Raw genomic sequence first — 23,061 nt, forward strand, 5'->3', positions numbered from 1 at the left:
TGACAATCATGTAACTATTACAAATGAGCACACAGAGAACCATGAACAGAAAATATAAGTACTTTTGAATTCATGCTGAAAACATATTTGAATGTAAACAGTACAGAACATCAAGGTAGTCGTTAACAGTAGAAACAAGCAGGTAGCAGGTTTTTGTGGTATTAACAAGGTGTTTCATCAAATCAAACAATCTACAGCATGACAAACAATTATGCTTAATAGAAATATTCTGTTTCAGGACGCAATTCAAACTGGAGAATTCAACAATACAAGTTCTGTTAATCAATTGTCATGCATAAAGCATTAATCTGAATATTAATCCACCATGTAATATTTAAAATATAATTATATATTTTAAATATTATAAATTTTTTAATGTATACCAAGCCTGCGTGGAGTTTATATTTTTACAGCTGTACAGTAGGTGACTTTGAAGAGTCTCTTAGATTTTAGATAAAGTTTGTGACACTTGAAAGAGTAAACACTTCAAGCTTCAAAGCAGAGAGGAAGTTTGCTGAGGTCTGGGGTTGGGGGTGGGGGGCAGGGGTCCCTTCAGCAGAAACCATTGTAAAGTTTAACTTGGTATATCTAGTGAGTTGTGGGTTAATGATTGTCAATGGGGAGTACAGAAACCCACAATATAAAATCACATTTTAGGAAAAATAAGAAGGGAGAAGAGAGAGGAGACAAGAGTCCAGAGGAACTGGAACTCCAGGCGAGAGCCCCAACTTCATGATCATCCCAACAAGGCCTGATAAATAAATATAATTATTATTTTACTTATGGACTAAACTGCTCTGTCAATTCCTGATTTGCACCATTTTCGTAACCCCTCATTTGTAATAATATGTTCTGCATGTGTTTACGTGAGTTTCCTCCAGGTGCTCCAGTTTCCTCCCACAGTCCAAAAACATAACTGGCTTGTTGGAAAATTGGCCCCGGTGTTGAGTGTCTGTGTGTCTGCCCTATAATGCACTGGCATCCTGTCCAGGGTGTACCCTGCCTTGCGCCTGTTGCTTGCAGGGATTAATTTTGACTCCCCCATGACCCTCAGATGGAACAAGTATTTGAAAATGGATTGATGCATACTAAACACATTATCTGAAACAATTTAATTTTAATAATTTTACAAGCAAAATATTACATGAATAGAAAATATTTGTTTCAACTCTCAGTTAATATAGTTTTGAAATGCTTGTGTATACAGAAAGCATGCATTTACAAAAATATTTTTTGTAATTTTTAATTTAGAATTTAAAGATCACAAATGATTGTAATACAACAGTTCTGTGATCATTTCTGGACTGCATTCTTTAACTGTACTGAATATAAATAGTCATGAAAGACATAGAGCTATGTAAATAGAGAAGCAATATATGGACATTAAAATAAGTATCTCAGTTATCTGTGCACCAAAATATTTTTAAATAGAAAGTATATAATGACTCAACAATGTTTTCCAAAATAAGAAATCTCAGATTTACGTGCTACCACAAAAGTAATTCAGACAAAAAGAAAAGGTTTAATAGCACCTTACAGAATCTCTAAAGTAAGCAAGGTTGGGCCTGGTCAGTACTGGGATGGGAGATCTCCAGGGAAATCCAGGTTACTGCCATACAGTAAGTAGATATAACTACTATTTCCTCTGAACAAGAATATACAAACCAACGGCTGAGGGAAACTCTGTGATGAAGGAAATGCCATCTTTCAGAAGAGACTCTGAAACGAGTTTTGAAAAATCCCATGGCACGTTTTGAAAGTGCAGGGGTGTGAACCCCTGGCTGTGGTCCACTCTGTGGATCTGTATAATCTGGCGAATTTCTCCTTAATTAAGTTTTTTTTTTAAATATAAATTAACTGCATAGTAACCAAAGAGAATATACCACAAATGAACTGTGTATAGTAGAACCAGCAGCCTAAAATAAGAAATAGTTGTATTGCAATATTAGCAATACAACTATTGTTTGGATATTAGCTACAAACATGGCTTAAAATAGTATTGTGTTAGTTTTTTGTCACCTTAAGCATTTTCCAATACATTCTCACTACTTCATCTTTTGCTTGTGAATCTGTGCCTTGCCTTGTCTTTGTTATGAAAGACAGATACAAAATGTATTTTGCTTCTCAATAATACCAGAGTGTATTGTGAAGTTCCTTGTACAAAAAAAATCTGTTAACTTATACAACATACAGTAACTTTCATTACCCAAAACGTTAAACAACCCATCAAATGTTTTATGTTTGTTTTAAAATATGTACAACTTCAGTAGCTGTTTTGCTGTAGGTGTTTTACAATCAAAGTTAAAACTTCTGCAATCTGTGATACAGCTGAGATTTGTTTTAAAATAATTTAAAAAATACTTACTGTATAATTTAAAGAATTTACATATAAGAAGTGACCTTAATATAATGGCATGTAATATTTAACTATGAAGTGAAAAGAAAGCAATCACTCAGTTCTTTACAGGCTAAAATGAAGCATCCATTTGTTTCAAAGTGATTCTGAGACATGGAAAAAAATAAAGTTGCCATATTACAGAATCATTTAAGGTTTTCTTACATTTTCATATAGATTGTTCATACTGGTTACCATGAGTTTTCTTACAGCTAATGATGTTAATATTTTTTTCCTGAATTTTTTTTCTTATGTTCTCAACTTCATCTTCATCGATGTACTCATATTCATGTTTATCATCATCTCCATCATCTTCCACCACGCATGTCTCAGAACTGCTGGCTAATGAGAAAAATGTCAAGCCAAAAATGTGTTACATATAGACGGAGATATTTGAGTTAATTCTATGCAAATGCTATGGTTCAGCTAACAGGAAATACATTATTATTAGGTGTGTATTTGTTTTGGGCCTTGTTGACACTTAAATAGGATTTATAAAACCCAGTGGCATTTTGGAATTCTATTTATTCTTCAGTACAGACAAAATTAATCACGAAAAACAATAGTCCTTTTTATATGGATTCATTTTTATTATCTGCTTATTAAATGCTGACAAAATTTAATGGATATTAATTTTGCAGGAATACTGGCTGAGTACTAAAATTGATAAAAGATAAAATAATATGGTAAATGCTCAATGTTAGAAGCTGTCTTTGTGTTATATTAATAAATTCACATATGTTGTCTACATTTGCATGAACTCTTGAATTTAAATAATACTTTCGATTATCCTCCCTAGAATCCCTCGGATTCCAAACTCAAGTGGTTGATTGACACAGTCATCCTAAAGAGGGTGACAGCCATAATAGTGATTCATTTGAGCTACTTAATGAATGAAGAAAAGACTACATTAATTTATATTAATGTATGAGAGAGCCTATGTGATGTTCTCAGTGGCTGCTCTTTTTGCGAAAATGCGGTTTTATACAATAGAAACATATTTGTCCAGTGCACTGGAGTAATAAGTGCAATAATAATAAAAATAATAAGTAATACGTTTTACACTAAAGATCGAAAACTAGAAGCAGCTGAACTGTGTCATACCTTTATCATATAGACATGCTATAGGTATTTGTCCATGTCTAGGGTTACTAAAACATAACTATTTGAATTTTTAATATAATATACTGAAAACTGACCACAACGTCGAATAAACATCTTAAACAGAATGACTGTGTATAGGTGAAATTAGCTGCTTTTTGTATTGATTCTAACCTTTCTTTAGGTTTGGGTTCGACATGTCCGTCAGGAATGCCGCTGTCAACGTCTTCAGCTCACACTCTGGCGTCGCAGTGTACGGTTCCACAGAGGCTGGAAGTGGGGGCTTTGCTGCATTTGGGGGGTTTGCACGTTGACCCTGAAAATACAGAGACACGTTATGCTAGCATTTACCAGAAGAATGCAAATTATACAGTATTGCTGTATCATTGCTGTTGCTCTGAACACAGTGATGTCAATGCATATTGTTTCTCTGTTAAGTAAAATAAGAGCTTGAGTGCTTTTTTAAACATCTGTTGTTCCTTTTCTGTAGGAATTGAAAGTATTTTAAAAAGAAGATGTTAAGCACAGGTGATCACAAGAATAGAAGATGCAGAAAAACAGCATTGATTTTACATGCATTAAAACCCATATATTATTTTTCCCTCATTAACTCATCATATGGTTATGTTTGTACAATTTAGTGTGAGACAGTTTAATCTGTGCTAGTATAGTCTTTCTTCACTAGCAAAGCCAAAAATTACTTTCATTTCTCAGGTATGGTACTAAGAAAATGGGATAATGACCACCACTCTACAGTTAGAGTAATAATTATGATTTAAATGTATTACTTTTAGCATTAAAATCATTGAATGATCTTATTATGTATTGTATATGTATTGGGGTGTGTCACTGTGGGAGTTGGTCAGAAGTTAGGAGACTGGAGAGAGGTGGTTGGAGCAGGGGGTTAAGATTTAGGCATTTGGAGTAATAGAGTAGTAGAGGTACTGTAGAATTTATCAGAGCACCTGATGTATTGTTAATTAGTTTGATGTCTTTTCATTATGCTGTTTTTCTGTTAGTCACATTTAAAAATACAGACAGGAAACCTCATAGACTTTCATATCCATCATAAGGTGGTTTGAAAAATTCAGCTCCAGCTAAAGCCAGATGATGACATTTTCACTGTATTAGTTCTACTTGCCAGGATTGACCACAACTTAAAAATGGAACAGGTAAAGGTTTATTCCATGCTGAAAAGAAAGGAAGAGAGATGTAACTCAGCTGTGGATTGTTCTTCAGGTGTGAGGGAGAGAGGGAAACTGGCAGCTGATGAAGGTTGGGAGAACAAAAGCCGGGGTACGGAGAAAGCGAGAAGGAGTATAAACACTCAGGGAGAACTAGAAGAGAGATGTGAAGTCAAAACCCACAAATGAATAGAGAGAATTAGAAGGAAACAAGTGTGTTGTTAAGAGAAGGGGGAAGGTATAATCGTAGTTTCAGGATAATTTTGATCTTGGATGTCTTTCTGCAATAGGACTTGAGAAACCCCACTTCAAAAATGCAGACTGAGGGATCATTATGATCAGGGCTGTTAGAGGTGGAAACTATGGATTTGGAGCGATCCTCACAGCCCTGACTTGTTCCCTCAAACAGTCACCCAGTCTCCTTCCTGTCTCACCAATGTAAAAAGCCAGGCATTTTCTGCAAGAGATGCAGTAAATAAGATTGCTGGAAATATATGATGTTACCTGGGTGATCAGGACCTGTCTAGAGGGGCCTTGAATGAGTATATGTATGTATGAATGTATATATATATATTTACAGGTGATGCAGCAAGTTCTGTTGCAGGGGAAAGTGCCTGGTGTGGATGGTTGCTGAGGGCAGTCAAGGGAGCTGTGAACAAGAAGGTTATGCAGATTATGTGGTCGTCGATATGCGATGATGGGGCGGTCAGAAAAGAGTGTACCACTGGAGGGATCATCCTGTAAGATGAGGAAGTTGTTATTAATGATTCTGGGAATAGAAAGGGTGTTAGGGTGGTAGGGAAGCACCAATGGAATGAGGTTATGAGTCTAGGGGTTTCTAATTGAATTGATGATCCTAGGGCAACAGCAACTAGCATCTTGAATGACAAGGTGGTGAATTATGTAGAGTAGGAAGCTTTATCAATAATTACAGGAAATACATGAAAGACTTTTTAAGAACCTTTTGTGCATATCATCTAATTCACAGGATGATCAAAACATAAGGTGCAGCTAAAAGAAGGTCTACAGTTTACAGTTAGTTGTAAAGTTTACAACAGGGTGCACTGAATAGCAACCTATGTTCTGTCATCTTCCAAATTAAATGCCTTTGGACATTGTGAGGTTGCTAAGCTTATTCATTACAATTTCGCCTTCATGCTGGGAAATACAACACAGATGCTGATGTTTTATCCAGAACGCTGTGTGATATGGAGAGTTTCATGTCAGATTACAGGGAAGAGACATCTACAGATGTCATAGTGTAGCGGAGGTAGTGTGGTGACGTCAGCGCCCTCACTGCGCATAGCACGGACCTCAGCTGCCTGGGCTGGGGGAGGTCTCCTTTAGCTCACGCTGTTGGTTCCTGTAACGAACAGTTCTTTCCGGACCCTATGCGGACGACACAGTCCGACGGAGTGGGGAAACACTAGGGAAACGTCATGCAGGAAAACGGGGCTGAAGACAGGGGGGCGTGTCCAAGGTGCGCTGGTGCACGGGGGAGGTGTGGCCGAGGCGAACAATCCGAGAGAGTAGTCCTTTGGGAATATCCAAAACACAAGGGTAAGTCCAAAACCAGAAGATCCATCAGAACACGGAATTAAAACCACGAAGGCCGGGTCGGAACCGGCAGACAGGGAACAGGAACGGGAACGGGAACAGAGGTTAAAACCTTAACGGGACCAGGCGCTTCCAGGTCCCGGACTCGCACGATACGGAAATCAGATGCAGAGCCCGGATGAGTGTCAGCGCCTGGCTTTTAAGGTGGGCTGGGAATGGGAAACAGGTGCACCGAATAAAGTCTTGAGTGAAAGGGCTGGAGCACCCTTAAGGAGGGGGGACTAATATCGTGACTGGTTCCCTGTTGCGTTATGCCGGAGACCCGGGTTCGCGCCCCAGGTGTGGGGGACGGAACGGGTGGCGGGGGGCACGACCCCGTGGGGAACCGTGACTATCACATTGGTGCCATGACCCGGAGTGTGGAGTGTCCTTCGCCGAGCCGAAGTTCAGCAGGGGAGGGAATGTGACCGTCACGGTTCCATGCGGGGTTGTGCCCCCCGCCGCCCGTTCCTCCCGCACACCCGGGGCTCAAACCCGGGTCACCGGCGTAACACAACAGGGCACCAAATGCGTGAGCTAAAGGAGACCTCCCCCAGCCCAGGCAGCTGAGGTCCCTGCTACGCGCAGTGAGGGCGCTGACGTCACCACACTACCTCCGCTACACCAGCAGCTGTCGTACAGTCCACAGTTCTGCAGAACTTAAGCCATTCTGCATGGATAACCTCCATCCCTTCCACTGTTTCAGCCCTTCCCCATGTTCATTAAGCTGCCATTGAGCCCCTTAGGAAAAAGGTCCAGATAGAGGGTCCATTTCAAAAATCTTGGTTGCAGACCAAATGATTACAAAAGAAAACACAGAATCAAATAAAACAATATGTTTACTGTGAGAATGAAATAAGCTTTAGCTGGATCAAGATGAAATCCTGTATCAGAAAACAGGAACAAGAAACAAGTTGATATTGGGAACCAAAATATATATATCAAGAAATGGAACCATGGACCTGTTTTATTGGCTATATATGCAAAATTATATTGATCACAGCATAAGAACAGTATGTAGGTGAGTCAAGAAAAGAAACCAAACTATCTAACAAAACATCCTTATCCAGTATTGTTAGAACAGAACTCATAATTGGTATCAGTAGACTTCCTGCAGCTGCATAAAAGTTGTGGGAGCAATGAGTATATTTTGGTAGTTGTAGATTACTTCACTAAATTTGCTGAAGCTAATTCAACAACCAACAAAGCTGAAAGGACAGGTTCATGATCCTCCACAGATTACAGCAATACTGAAGGATTCCAGTAGTTTTTGGTAGATCTCAACATTTGCCTATCAATGTTTTTTTCAGATTGTTTCAGAGAATGTGGACTACACAGTTTATGTGCATAGGTGGAAACTATAGATGAAAGAAGCCCACAATTAAAGTTATGATCACAGAAAGGGCCACTGTGATTTACTGTAAACGTGAAAAGTACTGTTATTGTGATTGGTGACTGTGTGCAGAACGTGGGGGATCTGGGAAACTGAAATCATGCAGGAAGGATAAGATTGATATTTTGAACAACAGAAAAGGTGAGAGTTCAGCATATGAGATTAAGTCATGCAGTACATTTCCTTACAATGTTATGTGCAATGTGAGCAATGTGACATTTTCCTTCATATGAGCCAACAGGTATGACAGGCACACTGTGGAAGCTATGGCTGCACCGCCTCCTGCCACCAAGTGAAAATTAACTCTTTCCAAAGGATTCCAAAGAAGAACATTTTGTTCTTGTTGTCTGTTCCTGTGCTCTGCAGATGCCTTCTTAATAAAATCGCACAATGCATAGCTCCCAATTTTTTATTTGCTTTCATTTTTTAAAAGAATAATTCACACCTTCTGATGGTGTCCTATTTTGGAAATTATATACATTTATACTCAACAATTTATATATATTTTTAAACTTAATATTGTATTCAAAGCCTGAGTGGTAAAACTGAATTTAAGGATAAGATAAGTTACTGCACATATGATCAAACATCTTTCTTAAAACATTAGCAGAGGTTGTTGTCCATTTAATGAAAGGATTTTTACATTTAAATCAGTTTTGGGATGTGATTTTTCCAGAAAATGCATTTCCACTTTCTGATACTATTAAAAATAAACTAGAGTATCAGTTCCTTGTGTCATTTTAACATTTTAACCCAGGGTGTCCATAAATGCAAATTAGATCAAGAAACTAATTTACTAATTGTAAATTCAGGAGTTTCTTTTATCATTGTTCTGTTCTTCTAGCTAGAGGTTTTTAAATAAATGTATTAGGACATTAACAACTATCTCTGTACAGTATTTCTCTATAAAACCCTACTTAAAAATCCCATACCGAAAGGAGAAATACAGTATGTAAATCCTCATATTGCTTTGAAAATTAAAAAAAAGCATGTGGGGTGCTGAATTGGGAACATATAATTTACAGTATATATCATTCAGTTAATCACAGGGAGTTAGTAGGTACTGTTAAAATACAAGTGTAAGCTGTTTAAATGTACTTTAGACTTATTTTACCTTTGGTGAGCTGGGAGCATCAGGCTTCTGTGACTGAGGTATCTCTAGTTTAAGCAACTCTGACGGAGGCTTCTTTGGTGGGCGTGGAGGGGGACACAGTGTTGCCATCACATATCTCCTTAAGGCATAATAGGAGTCTTCACTGATTTCTTCTACTACTGTTTGAGCAGCAGGCAGACGAACCTGTTTCTCAAGCCTGTGCAGAAGCTGCAGTGAGATTTTGGTTCGGTTCACAGGGAACTCCCAGCACTCAGACAAGTCCGTCGGTGTGACGACTAGGTAGGGGTCAGTGATTTCCTCCTCAAGATGTAGCCCAGGCATGGCTGCAAGAAGGTCTTCTGAGATGGAAAGGTCCCGTACGGACACTTTAACATTAAAGGGCAAATGGAACTTCTGGCAGATTTCAGAGATGTGGTATTGCTTTTTGTCATGAATCACTTCTACAAAGCCCCCATCCATACACATAGGGATCCGCACAGGTTCATACGTTTTGCCTTCAATTTTCTCACATGCCAACGCCTCTACTGTTTTGCGGGTCCCACCATAGATAACTTCACTCGTCTCTCTCCGCTGAACTAGGAATTGATCTCCAACAGAAACAGAGGCAAGTCCATTATAGTGAGATTCAAAAGATTTTGTTGCTACAACATGTAATTGCTCCTTGTCTCTCTTAGCAACTTCTAAGTCGTATGCTGTAGGAAACTTACGTGGCCTTCTTTTAAATTTTCCTTTGTAAGTCAAAGGGACCAGAAAATGCCTTTGAACATCACTTCGTATTTCAGATGCAAGAATTCTTTTGGCTTCATAAGCATGGTGAATAATAACTTGCTTGCAAGATCTGAGGAAATTCAATTCTTCTGTAATTTGTTCAGGTCTCTCTATTATTTCTGCCACTACAGGGAATTCTTCAGGGGGTCTTTTGAAGATATCAGTTGGTGAAAGTGGCTGCACAAAACAGTTTATGTCACAATTATCTGTTACATCTATAACTTCCACATCAAGGTTGAATGGTATGTGTACAATATCCCTGCGAACTGTGAAGAAAAAGATAATGCTGTTATTTTACCATAACTTACTTCCTACAAAAATGCACAAGAAGAAGCAATGGATAATACAATTTACTCCATTAAACTCTTTTGTAATTTGTAAAAAACTAAGACCTCATAATTAAAAAAGACATAAACAATATACAGCACAAACACAAGCAACAAGCAACTTTCCTGATGCACTGATACAACCCCAAGGAGACAAACCTATCAGTTTGTTGACACATTGTCACAGCGGGCTTTAACAAATCACAGGCAGTCCATGTATTGCAACCAAACTACTGTACATACTACCAACAGTAACAAATGTTACCTGGATCACGCAGTAGGTAAAAATTCTCCTGACAAGCTATGAACACAAGACAAAATTGAAAGATGCATCCCTACAATTAAAAAGATCAAGAAATACCATTGAGGAGTATGTGACTGGTTCACTAGAATCCAAACCTCCTGTCAACTGCTGCCTTTTTGTATTTTTTTCTCTATTACCAGCGGTTGGTTTTGACTGACTTTCCACTTTTACTCTAATTCTAACAGGGGCACGTTTTTCAACATAATAAGTGTTATTATGTGACAGCCTCCCCTTATGCAGAGAACACAACACAAATGGGGATTTCGTTATATTATGAAGGGATTTTTGAATTTCTACAGCATAGTGGGGTCACAATGCTATAAACTAATGAGATTAGTATATTTGAAAATCAGAAGGTCAGCAAAAATATTTTGTTACAATTTATGTTCCTGTGACATTCTAACCAGACTTTTGTAAGTACAGTACAGTAGCTTTGAAATTATTGTAGGTGAAGATACTGTAATAATACTGTCATGAATCACATACTCAATTGACTGCAGTCAAAATATGTAAATGCTTATTGTCAGATACCTAAAATATTGAAAAAGTGTATGTCTGAGCTGAGAGCAGAAGGTACATGTTGTGTGTTTATTCATTCAAATATTGTACTTCTTTTCAGTTACACATACACAGTAATCCATTTCTAGAATGGACATATTTTTCCCTCCCACATTATCTTTTTCTGTGGCACATAGTGCGGAGATACGTGCAAAAACAAGTATCACCAAACCAAATTCTGCAGATTTATTTTAACTGATAAACTCTGCCTAGTCCGCTTTTGGCATTGTAGTACAGAACTACTACAAAATATGATGTTTTAGATGCAGTTTGAAGCCAAACTGGGTGACATTCTTAACCATGGCTCATAAGACAACCCTCTTATTCCATAGGAGGTTGTCAAAGGTTTCATTAAAGATAATTATAATAGATTTACTTCACAGTCGTGAAATCTTATCAATTGCATACAAATTGTGAATTTTAGAATGTGGGTTGGCTTTTCTAGAACATGTTAATTGTTTTCTGAGGCTGCCAGTTTTAATCTGTATTAAAATATTAAAAAGATTTAATCTGTTTTCTAAGATAGAACACATATGTGTCGCAACTATCTAAGGCAACTGTAGGTAACATTATTATTTTAATCACAACTATCCCTGCACTTTACTATCCCTGACACTCTGTAGTAATTAACATTTTGCAGATATTCATTACATTTAATTAACACTGAGGGGAATAACTGCACGGTCCTGTGCAGGTAGACTCCACCTTTCATGTGTTTTAAATCTAAATTATACAGTTTGGACAATTTCATTAAAGTTTTAATTTGCCTAGTCTTTACAGAGATAGCTGTACAAGTGGTGTCTATATCCCCATCTGAACTAAAGGAGTCAGCTGAAGATATATCAACAGCTAAAACTCATTGAAAATTTACTAACTTTACTAACTTTTGCTTGATATGATTTAAGGTGATGGTCTAGATACAAGTGGACTAAGAGGAAGGTAAACACAATCAAAGGGTGTTTCCGGTGCTTTACTCTAGTTAACTATAATAAGTGGTAAATGTTCAACAGTTATAAACACAGCACAAATACACAGAGACAGGAGAAAGAAGGAAGAAAGCAAGGAAAACACCACCCTCCTCTTCCTCAAACCTGCACCATGTGAGAGGACCTTGATCTAATTAATTTTGGAGACCGGGTTCTTGTATTCTGAACATTAAAGAACTTGCTGTCTTATTTTATTTTAGGAAATTCCGATTTTTTTTGTGGAAACCTCAGTATAAAACTGTTCTCTCCTCGCTTGTAGATTCATGTTTAGATTTATTCCCATTCACTTTTGAGTGATGTTGAAGGAAGAGAGTTTTAGTTCTGTTCAAGATATATTTATTAAGATGCATTTTCTCTTTTTTGATGTGATAAGGTGTTGCATTAATGTTCTTAGATTACAAGAATACTGAATTTTTGGGTCTGTAGAACACAGACCTCTGGAAAGCTTAGATTTGTACAGTACATAATGTATGTGTTTTTGTGGATAGATTTTGTTGAGTTTTGTTTGTAAATATTTGTCTAAGTTTTGACTCTGATTTATAAACTCATGACATTTCTCACGTGCCTCATTTTTTACATAACTCTCGGGCTTACTTCCTGGTCTCTCTATATTTTGTAACAATATTAAACTCAGAAATACATGGATTGCTCATAATGTATGCTGGGATGGCTTGGGATTCCTAATAGCTGTTTTAAGATCCATTAGATTATAGATCACAAATTATGAAGCCCTTTTTCATTACAGTATGCCTATGTTGTTTTGTGTTTCTTTGACTCTTATTATGTTAATATGTAAACAGCAAGTAAAAAATGAACTTACATTTCATTACTGCTTGCAGTTCATAGACAGGCGTGAGTATCATCTCTCCTTCAAAATTCTCAGGAAGGTCGCAATAACTTGACTCCCTCGAAGGCAATGTCTTCACCAGGTTCACTGTCCTTTTCCTGCCCTTGGGCATTTTCCATTCTATTATTTCCTGAAGTGTATAAAACTGATCATCCTGACATTCATAAAACTCTCCATGTTGGGATATTAATAGTGTAAAAGTGTGCTTCTTATCTTTTCTTGTCACTTCGCAATTCACAAATTGTTCATCGTTTTCTGTGGTCAAGGATGTCAAGGTTATGCTTTCTCCTTCTTGTATAGTGCCATCAGTCAGGTGTAGGTCATTGGCGCTCCTAAGAACAGGCTGACCTAGCCTATTTGGAGATATGTGCATGGATTCTGCAATTTCACCAGCTGTAAGGTACGGTTGTTTATCTGCTACAATCCTGAAAAGACCTAACAGACACAAGTTAGCAAAATTAGACACTTGATTGTTATTATGTAACACAAGAATATTATGGAGCACTGAAGACAAGGAAAATCAAAGGCAGAGTAACCACAAACAGTATGCTATTTATGATTCTTTTTTGTATGCACATTGTGTAAAAACCTTTTTGCACACACTGGCCTTGAATACAATTGTAATATAAAGAGAAAAAATAGCTTTCTTTCTATTGCTGAAGAAACTATATTGAGTTGCATAATGATACTTGGAGGATGTGTTTTCTTCTGTGTTTTACCATTTATAAATGCAGTTTAATTATAATAGATGTTTTATAAAAAGTAATGCTATTATAAAAAGACTTACCTGGGTAGTCGAGGGGCAGTTCAATTAAATTGTTTCTCCCTGCTTCATTCTCAATCTCTGCTGTTAATCTGGTAATGTTTATTCCTATGATTTTTATGATCTCTCCAGTAGGAAGGCAGCATTCTTTTCCAAACATTTCATACACAGAGCCTTAAAAATAAAGAAAAAAAAAGATTTAAAATGTCTTCATTATCGGTGGCCAAAAAACTGCTTTAATTGTGGGAGGGCACCAAAATGAAAGTAAAATAACACAAATATTGTAGTGCAATAGAAAATATTAAAAAGAAAACAATCATCAATCAAGTGAAAACTAAGGATAGCAAAAAATGAAAAATAATTGGCTACAAAACATTAAAATACTGTATCTACAAAAATATACTTGTCACAAGTTAGTTTCAAACTAGCTTTGAATGTTTGATATAGGAGAAGCTATATTAAATTCACCCATCCATGCATTTATTAACTTCTTTATCCGGAGCCTATCCTGGTTAGCAATGGGCACAAGGCAGGATACATCCTGAACAGGACGTACACAAATATAAACACAAACTCTCACACTAGAGCCCATTTTTCTCACAAGCCAGTTAACCTACCAGTATGCCTTTTGACCATGGAAGGATACTGGGGCACAACAAGGACACCTACATGAACATGGTGAGAACTCCACACAGATAGCACCCCAGCTCTGGGACTGCCCCAGCGGTAAGGCGTCAATGCAGTGGGCAATGTGTCAGAAACTCCTGTAAGCAGCAGTTTAGCCCACTGAGCTGTCTTCGCTCAAAATAAGCTCATTTAAAATGTTTGGCTGATTTTAACATATGTTAAATATGCTTCTTTCCTAAACAGAGTGACGTATGAAAGCTTGTTACAGGTTCATTGAGTGCTTGCATAGATTCCATTAGTATATGTAAGTTCACGGAGCTGTCACACAGTATCTCCATTACTCTGACTATTGGAATGGTCAACTGAAACTGATCCTTACTTGAGACATAAGCGGCTACTTGAGTGCTCCTTCTTTAGATTTATATTCAGCCTGAACACCTTGGACACATGATATAGGTAAACAGAGAACCTCTCTCTTTATTTCACTATAATAAGCATGTTGAGGTATCTTTTGCTAAAACTTGAAGCAGAGCAAACCAAATGCATTTTGTATGTATTTTTTCATTAATGATTAAATTCCAGAAAACCTGATGGTCACATTCAAAACTTTAAATATCCCTTTAACTAAAATCCAACATAATTAAATCTATATTTGAATTCCAGTAATATATATAGGGTCAACAAAAGTTTTCTGCTCCCGAGTGTATAAAAGGAGGTAAAACACTTAAGACAATCGTTAATTGCAGGCGTCATCATGGTTAAGGTCAGAGAGGTCTCTGAGGACAACAGGCAAATGCTCATTGAATTTCACACGCCGCAAGATAACTATAAAAGAATCCAGAAACCGCTGAATTTACTACTTTCCACCATAGGGTCCATAATTAAGAAATTTACATCTACTGATGAAGTGGAAATTTTGCCTGGAAGAAGCCTGAAGTGTAATTTTTTTAAAGGGACTGCCAATCAAGTAATTCATAGGCCAATGGTAAATCAAAATGCAATATCAACAGTATGTTTTGTGTAAGAAAAGGTTAAGCTCCTGTTGACCAAAAATATACGTCCATTGTGAAGTATAGTGAAAAGGCTAACATGTTTTGAGGTTGTGTGGCATCTACAGGTCTGGAACACCATACAGTGTGAGATAAGATACAGGGGATCATCTACTCCAACAAGCACGAGGACATTTTGGCCAAATACCTGGTTCCTTCTGCTAGGAAGCTCACGCTGAGCAAAAATGGACATTGACAATAATCCAAAGCATGCATCCAAGGCAAGAAAGAAAAAGTAATATGAGCGCAAATAAAAAATTTAATTTAATTTCAATACAAATTCAATTTTTTGGTTAAAACACACGTATGCACTTAACTTTGGAAACCAAAGAGTCCGAAGCAGCCAGACCAAGTCTATATGGAGGGATGTTAAAAAATGTCCCTCAGAAGTGATAGAAACTCCCTCCTTCTTCCTAAAAAACTCCCTTCTGCTTTCAGTCAAACTGACATTATTGATTTTAAATTTATCCCTATTGCTCACATTATATTACAGCAAATAATTTAAAATGATGTAAGCAATTGAAGGAGAGGGGAAAGGAGTTTGAGAGCTGGAAGCAGACACAGAGGTTTGGAGGAGGGAGGAGAATGTCTTAATATGGACACTGTAGACCGGAGCCCTAGAGTGTTTAGATAAGCTATTGCAGGGGACTAGGACTAATTTGTCTTTGAGATGACGTTTGTGGGACACATCAAAGATACAGAACGAACTCATCCCTCTCCAGGGATTCAGTTAACATGCTTTTCACACTTAATGAACAAACTAGAAGACTGAACTCAACCAAGATAAGGACACAATATTTCAGATATTAACAATAATAATAATAATTGATTACACTTATACAGTATAGCGCTTTTCTGGACACTCCACTCAAAGTGCTTTACAGGTACTGGGGACTCCCCTCCACCAATGTGCAGCCCCACCTGGATGATGTGATTGCAGCCAGAGTGTGCCAGTACTCTCACCACACACCAGCTCTCAGTGGGGAGGAGAACAGAGTAATGAAGCCAATTCATAGATGTTGATTATTAGGAGGCCATGATTGGTAAGGGCCAATGGGAAATTTGGGCAGGACGCCACAGTTACACCCCTACTCTTTTTGTGAAGAGCCCTGGGATTTTTAATTACCACAGAGAGTCAGGACCTTTTTTACATCTCATCTGTAGGACGGTGCCTGTTTACAGTACAGTGTCCCCATCACTATACTAGGGCATTAGGACCCACATGGACCGCAGGGTGAGTGCCCCCTGCTGGCCCCACTAACACCTCTTCCAGCAGCAACCTTAGTTTTTCCCAGGAGGTCTCTCCTCCCGGTACTGACCAGGCTGACACCTGCGTAGCTTCAGTGGGTTGCCAGTTGTGAGTTGCGGAGTGATATAGCTGCTGGTTGTAACAATAAAGACCATATCATAACACTTACACTTTCTTATTCAGTCCATAATAAAAACTTTGGTTTTATAGTCAGCATCACAGATGCTATATTCTCAGATCCAACCTACCAAAACCAAAGTCTCTGTGAGGGCAGCATGGTGGTAACATGCTATATATTCTGTGTATTTGTCAGGCCAAGGGAAAGAGCACTGCGTGGAGCTATGGTATTCAATTAAACCCTCTGAGATATTTTTGGTACTGTATGATGGTTGCCTGTTGATGACGGTTGTGTTTTGTACAGCTCATCTGCATGAAGAAACCTGTGCAGGAGAGCTTTTTGAAGTGGGAAAGCTGTTATGCTGGGGCAGTCCCACTCTCTCGACCTCAGAAGTCTGGGTACAGTGGTACGAGTAGTCGTCACGACTGGAGACTTCCTTGGTTGCAGTGGGTGGCCATGACACCTTTCTGTGCCTTGTCATGCCCTTCGCTTTCCACAGAATGTTACAACAGTATAGTATCCCATCACTATACTGGGGTATTAGGACCTACACAGACCACAGGGGGAGCACCCCCTGCTGGCCCCGCTAACACCTCTTCCAGCAGCAACCTTAGCTTTCCCAGTAGGTCTCCTATCCAGGTACTGACCAGGCTCACACCTGCTGATCTTCAGTGGGCTGCCAGATGTAAGCTGCAGGGTGATATGGGTGCTAGTTGTGGTACTGTATAAACATTCTTTATTCTTTATGGTTTTACCATGTAAAAAATAATTTTCAGTTAATATTTTGGTGGATTTAAATATGAGAGAGGACTACTAAGTCTTCCAAAGGAGCTTAATATAACATTCTAAACAATGTCTACACAATGACAATATTGTGATTTGTAATAGAATGCACTTTTGTTAGGTACATACAAATCTTTGCTTTTTTTAACTTTTATATGTATTGTACTATCAAAGAGCAAACAAAACGGTATATCAAATGCATATTTTCATGTTATATGTTTTTTCTTAAGACAAAGGTTCATAAAACAAATGAGCCACCAGATGTTGCTGATACTGCAGGAAAATGAATGTCAGATTAAATACTTTCCACTCAGCAATCTTGTACATTATGCAAGGAGATAACTCTGATGTTTTCTGAAGCTAACATAAGGCCATGGCCTTAATTAAAACTGTTATAGCTGTGCATGTCCTTTACTTCTTACCCAAAAAAGTGCAGTTTATTCTTTTCCACTGCAATGCAGTATGTTATTTTAACAAACCCAGCCTCTGCAGACACCCACAGCGTTGCATAGATATTTTTGTTAGCTATTAACACAACTGATTTTCCTCGTACAACTTTGATGTTCAGTTTATTAATTAACAAAACAGAAAATTCACAATATGTATTAAATAACAATCTGACAAAAAAACTATCTAGCAATAGCCTCCTATGTTTCAAATGTTTTTGTTTCCCTACTTTGAATAAATGCAAAAAGTTTAAATGCTGAGCTTAATTTACTGAATGTTCCTCAAACATGCTAAAAAAAGGTATTTCTGACTTTATTTTAGCCACATTAAAAAATAAAGCAAAACAGTGTTTTGTGATTTTGCCACAGTGACATTACAGGAGCTTTGCACCAATGTCAGGTTGTTGCATCCTTCGCCACAAATTCTGCATGAGCATAGGTTAACGTGTCCTTTATTTCACATCCATTTTCTAATTATTTTCTTAATAGTGATATATGACTCCATGAATGCCATTTTATCATCTTTGATTCATGGCATTTCAATTTTGGTTATGGTTTTGGGTAAAGTGGTGCTGTAATAATATAGTTCTTCTAAATGGTTCCTTGTGATTAAAATCAGCTTGGCAAGGTTACCCTTTTCATTAGTGAGTAAAAATCTAAACAGAAGCAACACTTAATTACAGATCAATTTAATATAATTTAAAAATGAGATAACAGGAAAAAAAGCAGCTGGGACTCATTAGTTAAAAATACCATTGTATACTAAAATAGGAGGAATAATTTTACTTGCTGTGCACAGTAGCACATACGGTACACATACTGTACTAGACATTTGGTAGTAATGTTTATGGAGAACAAAATGAAATATTAATCTTTATATGTTATTGTTGCTCTCTCATTTAACCTAAAGCGTTATGCTGAGGGACAGCACTGTGACAGTGTTAAGCAGTTCTGCCTCACAGTGCTGGAGTCTTGGGTTCAAATCAGGACCTGGGGTGCTATCCGCGTGAGGTTTGTATGTTCTCCCCATTTTCACTTCTGTGTCCTACAGGTGCTCCAGTTTCCTCTGAAAATATAGGCTTCTGGGAAAATTGGCCTTGGTGGGATTGTGTGAGTGTTGGTGTGTGTCTGTTCAGGGTCGACACTGCCTTGCACCCACTTCTTGCCAAGACGCTGAATCGAATGAAGTAGTTAGAAAGTAGTTTCTTGGCAACCTTGCCAAGCTGATTTTAATCACAAGGATTTTAATCGCAACTCATTAGGTTGCCAAGAAATGGTGACTAATTATCATAACAGTTCTTTAAAAGTTCATTAAAGAAGGGAGGAAAAGGTAAAGAAGATAACAGACCCTTCTCGGGCCAAAGCTTTACCTAATTTTTTTTAGTGTTAAGTAGACTAGAGAGCATATCACTCAAATATGGGAGCAGTGGCATATAATTTTAAAATTTACTAAGATAACACATTTCGGTCCCATGTGACTCAATTTGCTGTTAATGTTCCATTTTTTATTTTATAACAAAGACTCAAAATTCTGCTTTACGATTTCTTGACATTTTAATTGTCACCTATATTTTCTGTAACAGCCTCATGTTACATCTGCTTCTGCCAGCAGAAACCGTGTGCAGAGTTTTCTGTGCAAACATTCTACAGCCAATAGGCAGACATCTTTGTTAATTTATGCTTTTATTCTAGTTTAATACTTTTTTATTACATACTGAAATTTGAAATGTACATGTACGTTAGAAATATTGTTTTGCAGTCACATGTAAGATAATGTTTTTGTTCAAGTTTTTTAGATTCAATTTACAATTAAATATTCAATGCAACTGTATTTCTCATATTTTTTTTTAGAAATTACAGTGTATTGCTTATGCTTAATCTTGATTTTATAAATACCAATTTAATTGGCAATATAGAGACCTAATACTGGAACTCAAAACCAAGTATTTTTCTTAGTAACAGCACTGAGTCAGTCATCCTTTTTAAGGATTTGTTGCCTGTATGGTTTATGGTATCTTGACTCTACAGATAAAATATTGGTAGAGTTCTGGTATCCACGTATGCACAAACTACAAAGCATAAATTAAATGGCAAAATCAAATTTGCGTTCGGAAATAAAATAAATGTTAGAAACATAGTACTATCAAACCTTTCATAATTACAATGATTTATGTCATTTTGCATACAGTAAAAGTATATTTCTTTGTAAAATGCAAAAAAGATGATAAAATAAGTTAAATCAATTCTAAAAAGTACAAGAACCTAATAGAGAAAGTCAAGCATTTGCAACATTAGATATTTTTGCTTATTACCTCAGTGATCCTAAAACTGCAAAAGTTAGACGACTTATGAGAGAAATAGCACTAAGATAAAAAGTTATTAGAAATTACTAATCATTATTTCATCATTGTTTTCAATTCAGAAAATGGGTTAAGTGTCTATAGAGAAATCATAATTTTCAAAGTTGTTTTTTTATCAAGGCTACCAGCATAAAAACAAAGACATTTAGTATGAACTGTTGTTATGAGTAAAGCTTAACATTTAAAAAGCTAAAAGTTTAAAGCTAAACAGCACATAGATGGTCTCTGTAGACTGCTTTGCAGAGCAGAAATCTTGCAGCTTTCAAAAGAACAAACGAATGCCTGGCTATTGCTAATGGTATCCCATTGTTCTACTACAATTCAACTAGACCCTATGGTGATTCATTCAAAAACAGACCATTAATGAATATTGAGTCAGAATTAATTATTATGCAAATAATATATACATTACAAGAATGAGATAAATACAGTATTTTTATAGGCATTTTGTAAATTAAACATTTTTTGTTAAACTGTACTCCTTGATCTATTTCCAATGATTTAAAGTACATTTTAAAAAATAATAGGATGATCTGTTTTAAAGGTGGTGTTTATTAAAATAACAACTAAATATTGTATCTTCTTATAGGAACATCAGGGAAACAATTTTCTTACATGATTGTATGTAAAATTAAATGTGACTTCCATGGCATCTTACCTCCTGTTCCTGCCATTCTAGCATTATGAAACATTTCAATAATCAAATTCATACCGCTCTCAAAGTAGGAATATACTGTAGATTTAAGAGCTGATCATTTGAACAACTGCATATACATATAAAATAGGGATATAAATGGATCAGTTTTACAGGTTTAACATTCACATCATTTTGTAAAAGAGTTCCAATATAAAGCAGATATTTTCATTTTTTTTAATTATTGGAAAACATGTTATTAGATATGTTCAAACCCTAATGGTAAAACAAACAACACTGATTATTAATATTGGCTTTATGAATAAACCCAAAGAAAACAAATATTCTGCTTAGTGAGACTAATGGTTGATAAAAGGTACAGAATTAAAAACTATCTGGGATAAACTTGAAAACCCTTAATGCAAAGAGTAAAAAAAGTAAAAGAGAAATGTTCTTACAGTTGGTGATATTGATATACAAATGGTGACATTTAATAAGCCAATGTATAATTTGTTCATTTCAACTGAAACTCTTAAGTGCACTATGGATTCATACATATGCTTATGTTGTCAAAAATAAGTAAGCTGAATTCTCATGCTAAGAAAGCAGTGTGTCTTATTTAATTCATGTTTCTATTTATTATATTTATTATATTTATTATATACGCAAAATCTGTTATTTGTTGTTACATAAAAAATTGAAAGACCTATAAAAAGAATAATATACTTTCAAACATGTTGGAATTGTTGCTTCAACAATTATTCTAAATAAAATTTTAAAAGTAACAAGCAAGGGTTTGTTCCACACTGAAAACAAAGGGAAAGGAATGTTCTGGCTGCCTGAGTCTTCTGCAGCTTTGAAGCGTTTGCAATTGAAGAAAGCTTCACATGCTGAAAGATTATTTGTTCTTCTTTCTACTTTTCAATGTGGAATTAACATCTACAGTATTTGGTCCTTTGCAACTCACAACCTCAGGCAGCCTCCTACTTCAATCTAAGTAAAATATAAGCTATTAGATGTACAAACTGTCAGTCAAAACATTTAATCAATGCATAAGGCATTGTGTTTTTCAAATTGCATCACATATTTTGACTTTCTAGCAAACTTTCTTCACGTTCAAATGAATTCCAGGGAGCGATAATACTGTACACTGCAAGAGCTGCATCGTTATGATCTTTTTTAACTTTTGTTGAGCTCATTCCATGAGTTCAACAGGTTCATGAGCTGAGTAATTGAGTTTCCAGCTATCATTTTGGAATACATCATGTTTTAACTTGTTGCCCATACAAAAAACATCCCAGTTCATATTCATATTTTGGGTCATATGCTTAGGAGAAAATGATTAAATGTGATCATGCAGTCTACATTTAGGCCTTAAGTTAAACACTAACAAGTAAGAAAGAATTTTATGAATCATACTGCACTTTAAAGATGAAAAGGAGTTAGTGTTGTAGACTAACACAAAGATAAGCTAAACACAAATAACAGCAAAAGCAGGCAAGAAAAGCTAATGAGAATATAAAATCCTGCACATAAAATGAGCTTTGTGTTTCTTATACAAGAGAACACTGATTCACTTCATTGGTTTGTATTGTTAAAGTACTGCCTTTAAAATAATTTAAATTTATACATGTACAAGAAAGCAAATCCTGTTCGCCTACTAACAGGTGAATTGTCTCAAATAGCTGAAAGTACAGAAAGGAGGCAATGAATAATCCAGGAAGCTTCAGTAAATTTGACCTATAATAGGGAAGACACTGAACAAAGAAAAGCGATCTTCAGCACAGACCTGACATGTAATTGTACTATTTCTAGAGTAAGAAGTTTTATAAATGCAGACATGCAAAATTGTTATATGTAAAACAGGCCACTAAAAATAAAATGTGTCTAATTATTTAGTTTATGAAGCAAATAAAAGGAAAATTAAGAAAAAGGACAATTAACCAACAAAGGCAAAAAGATATAAAGGCAGCTGAACATTTCGCACCGCCTTCTTTAAACTGGTTTTTCTTAGACTTAATATGGAAAAAATACATTATTTTGAAAACCTACCATAAATTGAAATAGTTAAAAAAACAAATAAGGAAAACACTAAAGCATGTCAACTTAAATTAATTTAAATATAGTGTATATATAGTTAAAACTGTATTGCTCTTACCTTGAAAATAAATTCCAGACTGAATCTGTATTACTCTTGGTAGGGTTTTTGGATCAAGTGAGCGAGTAAATTCCTCTAGCGTTAATGCCATGTTTTTCTGTTCCAGTAACCTTCAAAATATCACACCCCAAAAAATTAGAAAAACTTTTTTTTCAGTAATTATGAATTTAAAATATCTTGAGCATTTTTTGAGAGAGTTTTTATGTATCAGCTTGGAATAGAGGGTTTAAATATTTTCTGTACATCATGTTCGTTTGTGTGTTCTGGAGTGCTTTGCCTTGTCTTATGTTACCGTGCCTTGC

The 23,061-nt window shown here is 36.4% G+C and overlaps 1 protein-coding gene across 1 annotated transcript; it reads right to left on the reverse strand.

The window, feature by feature from the left end:
- Positions 1-1,097: 1,097 nt before the first annotated feature.
- themis (thymocyte selection associated) lies at positions 1,098-23,061 on the reverse strand. The gene is made up of 6 exons (XM_088626864.1): positions 22,760-23,061; positions 13,360-13,509; positions 12,546-13,007; positions 8,784-9,817; positions 3,671-3,812; positions 1,098-2,737 (listed from the first exon to the last, which is right to left on the reverse strand). The coding sequence occupies exons 1-6, from the start codon at positions 22,848-22,850 to the stop codon at positions 2,565-2,567; spliced, it is 2,052 nt and encodes a 683-aa protein (XP_088482990.1). The 5' UTR covers positions 22,851-23,061; the 3' UTR covers positions 1,098-2,564.

The sequence above is a fragment of the Lepisosteus platostomus genome, chromosome 3, assembly GCF_059453375.1.
Source record: "Lepisosteus platostomus isolate fLepPlt1 chromosome 3, fLepPlt1.hap1, whole genome shotgun sequence".
NCBI classification, from domain to species: Eukaryota; Metazoa; Chordata; class Actinopteri; order Semionotiformes; family Lepisosteidae; genus Lepisosteus; species Lepisosteus platostomus.

Excerpts from the sequence above, each read along its gene's own strand:
- themis (XM_088626864.1), bottom strand. The coding sequence starts at position 22,850 with ATGGCATTAACGCTAGAGGAATTTACTCGCTCACTTGATCCAAAAACC. Across the intron at positions 13,008-13,359 it reads ACTGCCCCTCGACTACCCAG|GTCTTTTCAGGATTGTAGCA; the intron begins GTAAGTCTTTTT and ends TGTGTCTGTTAG. Across the intron at positions 2,738-3,670 it reads GAACCCAAACCTAAAGAAAG|CCAGCAGTTCTGAGACATGC; the intron begins GTTAGAATCAAT and ends TTTTCTCATTAG.